General features: G+C 37.4%; 1 protein-coding gene across 1 annotated transcript in view; it reads left to right on the forward strand.

Annotated features, from left to right (window-relative positions):
• The window catches only part of ANXA5 (annexin A5), a 30,634-nt gene extending 23,256 nt beyond the window's left edge, over positions 1 to 7,378 (forward strand). Inside the window, exons 9-13 of the mRNA XM_042935599.1 lie at positions 2,402 to 2,495; positions 3,621 to 3,716; positions 5,243 to 5,301; positions 5,518 to 5,640; positions 6,846 to 7,378. Of these exons, the coding sequence (XP_042791533.1) occupies positions 2,402 to 2,495; positions 3,621 to 3,716; positions 5,243 to 5,301; positions 5,518 to 5,640; positions 6,846 to 6,908 (435 nt within the window). The 3' untranslated portion in view covers positions 6,909 to 7,378. The remainder of the gene's footprint in view (positions 1 to 2,401; positions 2,496 to 3,620; positions 3,717 to 5,242; positions 5,302 to 5,517; positions 5,641 to 6,845) is intronic.
• Positions 7,379 to 7,598: the final 220 nt, after the last annotated feature.

Below are 7,598 nucleotides of genomic sequence, written 5' to 3' on the forward strand. Positions count from 1 at the left end.
ACTCTGAGGGAAGAGGGGAGGATGAAAAGGTGTGAGGGTCCTTCATCCAGAGCAGCTCCATGGATATTTGCCATCCTCATTTAGAAGAAAGGACTCTTAACATTCAAACAAGACAAAACCAAAACTTTAAAAAATCATTGTTCCAGGGCGCCTGGGTGGCTCAGTCAGTAGAGCGTCTGACTTCAGCTCAGGTCATGATCTCATGGCTCCTGAGTTCGAGCCCTGCGTTGGGCTCTAATGCTGACAGCTTGGAGCCTGGACCCCTCTTCGGATTCTGTGTCTCCCTCTCTCTCTCTCTGCCCCTTCTCTGCCTGTGCGCTCTCTCTCTCTTTCTCTCTCAAAAATAAATAAACATTAAAAAAACTTTTTTTAAAATCATTATTCCATGTGAAGATTATCATTACTGCATATGATTTACTCAGTAGTTTTAGAATATGTATTGATCTAAAACATAATTCTTTTAAGAAAATTAAGAGATTCTAGTTTTTTTTGTTTTTTTTTTTTAATGTTACTTATTTTTGAGAGAGAGAGAGACAGAGTGTGAGAAGGGGAGGAGCAGAGAGAGAAGGGCACACAGAATCCGAAACAGGCTCCAGGCTCTGGGTTGTCAGCACAGGGCCTGATGTGAGGGCTCAAACTCACAAACTGTGAGATCATGACCTGAGCTGAAGTCGGACACTTTATCAACTGAGCCACCCAGGCACTCCAAGAGATTTTAAATAGCCATTTTGCAAATGATTTCCATACTACAGGCCTAACTCTGCCATACCTCCTAGAGAAAATTTCTAGAAATATGGAATAGTTGTTCAGAAAGGAGTACTTCAGTAATGCTTGCAGGATTGTGTAGAATGCACCCCCTCTTTTAGGTGTCAATGTGTATGTATATCTTATCTATGTGTAGAAAATGTAGAGGTAGTAACCGATATCTTTAGGATATTGGCATTCATGGTAATTTTTTTTATTTGTTTTTTTTTCTTTTGTTATATAAAAGTTCTCAGTGAACATGTGTTATTTTTGTAATTAGGTTTAAAAGTTATTTTAAGACAGGTCTATAACACCATGATGTAGTTCTAAAATTTAGATACTTGCACAACTTTCGTTGTAACTCTTTTCAGTTCTGAAGAACATGCTCGCATGACCAGGATTGGTATTATTTATTTTTATCATTAAAATAAATCATTTTCAAAATTGAGTGTAAAGATGTGACTCATTTTTTAAAATTTCCTGGAAATATAACAAAAACTAGATCTATCTCACCATAATTTACATTTTTAAACACACTGATCAAAATCTCTACATCTAAACACGTGCTGTGATCTCATCACCTTCTGTCCTTATGTGGTATGCCACTTGTGAGCATAAAGGCAGCTGAAGGCTCAGCAGATTGCATTTGTCTTGGCTTAATAGGTATACTTACCTGGAAATGAATAAAAGGGTAGTATAGACATTTTAAAGATTGATGCATTGGGTTTTAATAAATTATCCACATCTCAGTAAGTGGGATCAGGTTTAATGATGATGTTTATATATAATTTAATTTTATTTTTTTTAGCAATTATATGAATACTAAAAACCATATAGTCTCCATTTAAGAAGTAAATCTGGACAAACTATTCAACAAGTATATGTTAATTGCCTGCTGTATGCCAAGTGTTGTGATCTACCCCCAACCTTTTAAAAAGTCATTGTGATCTTTTATTTTTATTTTATTTTTTAAATGTGCATTTGTTTATTTTTGAGAGAGAGAGAGAGAGAGAGGCAGAGAATCCCAAGCAGGCCCCATGCTTTCAGTGCAGAGCCCGACCTGGGGCTTGAACCCACGAATGCTGAGATCATGACCTGAGCTGAATTCAAGAGTCGGACACTTAACTGAATGAGCAACCCAGGCTCACCCCCCACCCCCATTGTGATCTTTTAGAAATGTGAAAGCTCTTTGTAGCTAGTTTTGGTTAAACTGCAGTTGAAAAGGGAAAATATGGAGTTTATTTTTTTATCATGTGTTCCTGAATAGCTGCTGAGTAAGCAAAACAGAAAATGTAGACCATTTAGCTTCTAGTTAAATTTTTTCCCAGTCTGTAAGTGGATGTGTCAAGAGTGAAGTGATCAGAAATTTCTGCCAACCACACCATTGCCCCTGAAAGACACAGCATGGTAGACATTTTGAGACCGTTTAACCTTGCCCCATTGTTGTGCTTTATTCCTTTGACTCACTAATCTGTGGCACAGTTCAGTGGCAAGCTCCAAAGTAGCTCCATACTCACCTCATTGAGTTTAGGAAACAGAAATGAAAAGTGTAAGATGGTGAATCGGGCACATTAACGGGAATAAAACACAGGTATGATTCAGAACCTGGAAATGAGAGGGAGGGACAATATACTAATTGAGGTTGAAATTTTCACAGGCTTTGTTTCAAGCTGGAGAACTGAAATGGGGGACAGATGAAGAAAAGTTTATCACCATCTTTGGAACACGAAGTGTGTCTCATTTGAGAAGGGGTGAGTGAAAAAAAAAATGTGTATGCTGCTGGTACTTTGGTTAATTTTGAAAGTACAGGAGCCAGTGTGCCAAAATATGTACTGTTTAACAGACACTTACTGAGTGAATCAGTTTTTGTATTTCTTCCTTTTGGTAGCCATGAGAAATCTCACAATTCTCTTCGTTGCTCTTGTGTTTACAGAACTAGAGATCCTTAGTTCCCCTTTGCAATCAGAGGGTGAGGAGGGAGCTAGGCCTCTAGATTGTCACTCTTATTGTCACAAATCACTGAGCTGTGTGTGGTTCACTTCAGTATTTCCTCCTAAGTAGTGGGATGCATGACCTCATCTCTAGACATTCATCAGTTCTTGTGGTATCAAGTGGGAATGAGTTCAGTGGCCTTAGTAATCGGGGCTTTAAAAATTGGCTTTTCTGTAGGTAGCATTCCTTGGCTGATTTGGCAAGACCTGGGCTCTCTTTGTTTTTCTGCACCACTGTCCTTGGTATTTTGGGGTTTTCTTTCTCATGCTCTGTACCTCATTGTCACAGGATGGCTACTGAAGCTCCAAATTTATCAACCACTTTAATAGCAAGAAGAAAGGGACAAACCAATCATACCTGTTTATCACTTAAAACAAATTTTTTTTTTCAGTGTTTATTTTTTAGAGACAGAAAGCATGAGCAGAGCACGAGCAGGGGAGGGGCAGAGAGAGAGAGGACTGAGGATCTGAAGTGGGCTCTGCGCTGTCAGCACAGAGCCTGACGTGGGGCTCGAACTCATGAACCATGAGATCATGACCTGAGCCGAAGTTGGATGTTTCACCAACTGAGCCACCCAGGGGCCCCTGTTTATCACTTTTTAATAAGGAAAGAAAAATTTCTCAGAATCCTCTCCAGCAGATTTACCTTTGGGTCTCATTGGTTGTAACTAGTAAGTAGAGGCCAGGAAATCAGTGAACAAAGAACATTTATAATCCATTGTTGAGGGCTTGCCATATTGAGGCTCTACAACAAAGTCCAGGTTCTGTCAGCAAGGAAAAAGGGGAGATTTGTGTTCAGTAGGACAATACATGCTTAGAGTAAATACCTTCTTTCCTTGCAGAATGATCTTTACATGATTAAGAAATTATTTTTCTTTCTTATAGTGTTTGATAAATACATGACTATATCAGGATTCCAAATTGAGGAAACTATTGACCGAGAGACTTCTGGTAATTTGGAGCAACTACTCCTTGCTGTTGGTAGGTAGTTTTACAATGTATATAAAATTTATGGTGTTAAGAGCTAAAGCATTTATTCAATTGAAGGTGTATCTGAAAAGAACCACTTCTTTCTTTATGAAAAGAAGGTCTTATGATATTTGGGTGAAGCAAACTCCTCAATTTCCAATTCAAAGTCTGTTTTGATGTTGGAAATGAATTAATCTGGTTAGTTCATCTAATCCCATGGAAATACTGAAACAATTGTTTGAAAGTCATTTTGAAGCTGCATTAAATATATTACTATTTTATTATGAATCTGAAGTGTGAGCATTATCTCAGAGGCTTTTAAATATTTCAGATTCTTGTGGAATTTTAGTATTCTTTTGAATACTGTCCTCACAACTTTGAGGCTGACTGAGATATTGGAATCTGAGTTAGAAAAAGTATCTTTTGTATGATGGAAGATATAATAATGGTTATTTTCAAATTAATTTAGAAATTGGTTTCAGCTAAATATTCAGAATGATCTAGAAACATTGAAGAACTGAGTTTGTATATACTCTCTAAATCCAGGGAGAATCTAGTTTGTGAGCTCCCAGTGGCCCTAGTTTTCATATGGGTTTGGAGTGAACCTGTCTGCTGTTTGTTCTGAGTATTTGGCATTGATCTCAAGTTCTGTGCTGTTGTCTGGAGAATAAGCTAATGACGTTCATGAACCACCACTAATAGTAGCCTTTGGTTTGACTTCCGCAGTTAATGAATTTTAAAAGAAAACTTTTAGACAGCCCCTTCATAATTACAATAGATTTGAAATAATGACATTTTTAGTTACTGGTGGCTGTTTTATTTAAGCGTTGGAAAAGAGAGAATAACTCCACCACCCCCAATTCATGGATTGTTATTTCTGTATATTAAGAAATTTTCATATGGATAGTTTCTGAAGTTGAGCCAACTGAGGTCTGAGCAGCCCTGAAACAGAGTAGATACATATATGTTCAGGGAAGATACTCTTTTTCTCTTATCCGTTAATCTGGGTGTTTCTACTGAATTGGGTAAGTCTCATGCTGCTCTATGTAAATCATGGATATTAAAGAATATGGAGAGAATACCTAGGTTAAGACTATAGAAAGATAGTCTAAGATTTGTCGAAGATTAGATAGAGTGGTTACCTTGTGTTATTTGCTTGAATGTGTTGGATTTAAAACTTCTAGGATGCCTGTATAATTTATTGAAGATGAAGAAAGTTGTGGGTAATAGCCCAGGCCACCCAAACTGTGATAGCAGAAAGGTACTCATAGAACAAAGGGGGGTTGAAAAATTCACGTGCCCTGTCCTACACACCTTTCTATGTAGAACTCAGAACTTTAAGTAAATCTCAACCCAGTTGCTAAGAAAATACTTGGTGAATAAGGAGATCAGATCAGCTTGCAAATGAGCAGTTTTTTAGCCTATGTTACTTTTATATTTGTAAAGTAGAGCAATAAGCATGAAGCAACTTTTGGTTTTTAATTACTTAATTCTTTTCCTATCAGAATAGCATCTGACCATTGTATTTATTTTCTTAGTGAAATCTATTCGAAGCATACCTGCCTACCTTGCAGAAACCCTCTACTATGCTATGAAGGTAAGTGCATACCTGGAGTCTTCCATCTAATTAATTTATCTTTCTAGTTATCTTTGCATATTATTATGATTTAAATGATAGACTTTGGGTTTTTTTATTCCCCTTAAAACATGCTACCAAATTGTTTTACTTTATTGATTCATCCTAACTCAGGAGAGTTTGATGCCATATTTGACATTTTTAAACAATGTTCCTCTCTCTTTTTCCTTATTAAAGGGAGCTGGGACAGATGATCATACCCTCATCAGAGTCGTGGTGTCCAGGAGCGAGATTGATTTGTTTAACATTAGGAAGGAGTTCCGGAAGAATTTTGCCACCTCTCTTTATTCCATGATTAAGGTAGTAGAATCTTTCTTTAAATTATGTTCAGAAATCCAGAGCAGAACAATAGATAGCAGGTAAGACATGGATGAGAGAACCCAGTTCTTGCTTAAAGTTTACAATTTTAATCGTGTGATTAGAGCTATGACTTATGAAACCTGGCATAATGTTTCCTAAAGTCCAGATGATAGCTCCCAAGTGAAAGATTGGCTCTTGGTAAGGCTTGAGGCTTTTGGTGAGCCTAGCAGCATTATTTAGTAGTGGTGACAGATGACTCAACAAACCCAGCCCCTGCCCCTGATGATAAGGTGTTTGTTCTTTCTTTCTTTTATCAGTTCCAACTGTCTTTATTAGTTCCTCCTTCCTCCCATATCAGACTTTCCTTTCTTTATTGTCTGTTATCAGCTTGTCTGTGGTATTGGTTCATAGTTCAGGAAAGAACCAACCAGGTTATATCAGAAATAAGTAAAGAGCTTGGGTATTACTATCATTTTTGTCTCTTTAAAAGCAAGGGAGACTGTGGCCTAAATTTAAAGTTGGCTTAAGGCCTTTTGACTTTCTTTCCTTTCTCTCTTTTCACTCTCTCTTCTTTCTTTCTTTTAATAAAGGGGAAAGTGGGCCATATGCAAAGCAGAATCTCAACTGAGCAAGCTTTGAACTTTGTGTGTGTGTGTGTGTGTGTGTGTGTGTGTGTGTGTGTGTGTGTGTGTGTGTATGGTGTGGCTGGGTTGAAGGACACTGGAGAGTTCTTGTATGCACTCTGAGCTTGAAAGATTAATTTATCCTACATATCTGTATATGAGATAAGCAGAGGTAAAGCTTATCCTGCTCCTCTGTCTTTGAAGCAAAGACATAACAGCCACACAGTCCCAGGATTGCCTCCCTTAGCCAGACACAGAGTATATGATAGAAACTTAGAGGTTTAGAAACCTTGATTTGAATATCATTGTAAAATCTTCCTTGTTCTCTGTATTACTAACTGAAGAAGAGCGTACTTCATTGTCTTAGAGCTGTGCCTTTAAGGGGTGCAATTAGAAATTAAACATATGTTACATTGGTAGGAAACTCCTGGTATAACATTCCTGATGTGAAAGTCACATACACAGAGATTATCCACTTGAGAGAAAAGTCACATGAATAAAACTTTTTGCCAGACATTTAGTTTTTTATTTTCTGAGGCTTCTGTGACTCACAGAGCTTAACGGAGTACATTTGGGTTTCAGGGTGATACGTCTGGGGACTATAAGAAAGCCCTCTTGCTGCTGTGTGGGGGAGAAGATGACTGAGGTACCAGCTGGAAAGAGATTCCTGTGCCGTGCCTACCACCGCCGCCATGACTCCTTCACATCTCGCTGCACTTTCTGTATGCTGGTGCTTGACACATTGCCTTATTCATGCTAGTATGCTAATGACCAAAACATACATGTTGCAGAAGAAAAATAGTGGTGCTTCTTTCTGATATTCAGTTAAGATCTTTCTCTTTGTTTATTATAGTACTGAAGTGTACTTATGTTACTAAAGTCTAAAGTCTGTGTCATTTATACTTTCTTTTAAAAGATGAGACGCTTTTAGCCTTTTTAAAAAACTTCATTTATATTAAATTGATAACCGTATTTCCTTAATCGGAACTCTAGCCTTGAAATTATGAACTCCTGGAAGTGTTACTAATCAAGTTTGCTACTAAATTAAACCTGGTTTCATTCAAAAGATTGCATTCAAAAGATTAATGAAAAATAAACATTTCCTTCCTCCTGAATTATCTGTATGTGTTCAGAAAAATTTTTTAAAAATCATTTTTATTTGAGTATGGTTGGTACAATGTTACATTAGTTTCAGGTGTACAACATGGTGATTCAGCAACTCTACAGGTCATGCTGTGCTCACCACACATGTAGCTACTACTGTTAGCATAGAACGCTACTACAAAACCAATGATTATATTCCCTATGCTGTGCCTTTTATTCCTATGACTTCTT

This window comes from Panthera leo, chromosome B1, assembly GCF_018350215.1.
Source record: "Panthera leo isolate Ple1 chromosome B1, P.leo_Ple1_pat1.1, whole genome shotgun sequence".
In the NCBI taxonomy this organism is placed as follows: domain Eukaryota; kingdom Metazoa; phylum Chordata; class Mammalia; order Carnivora; family Felidae; genus Panthera; species Panthera leo.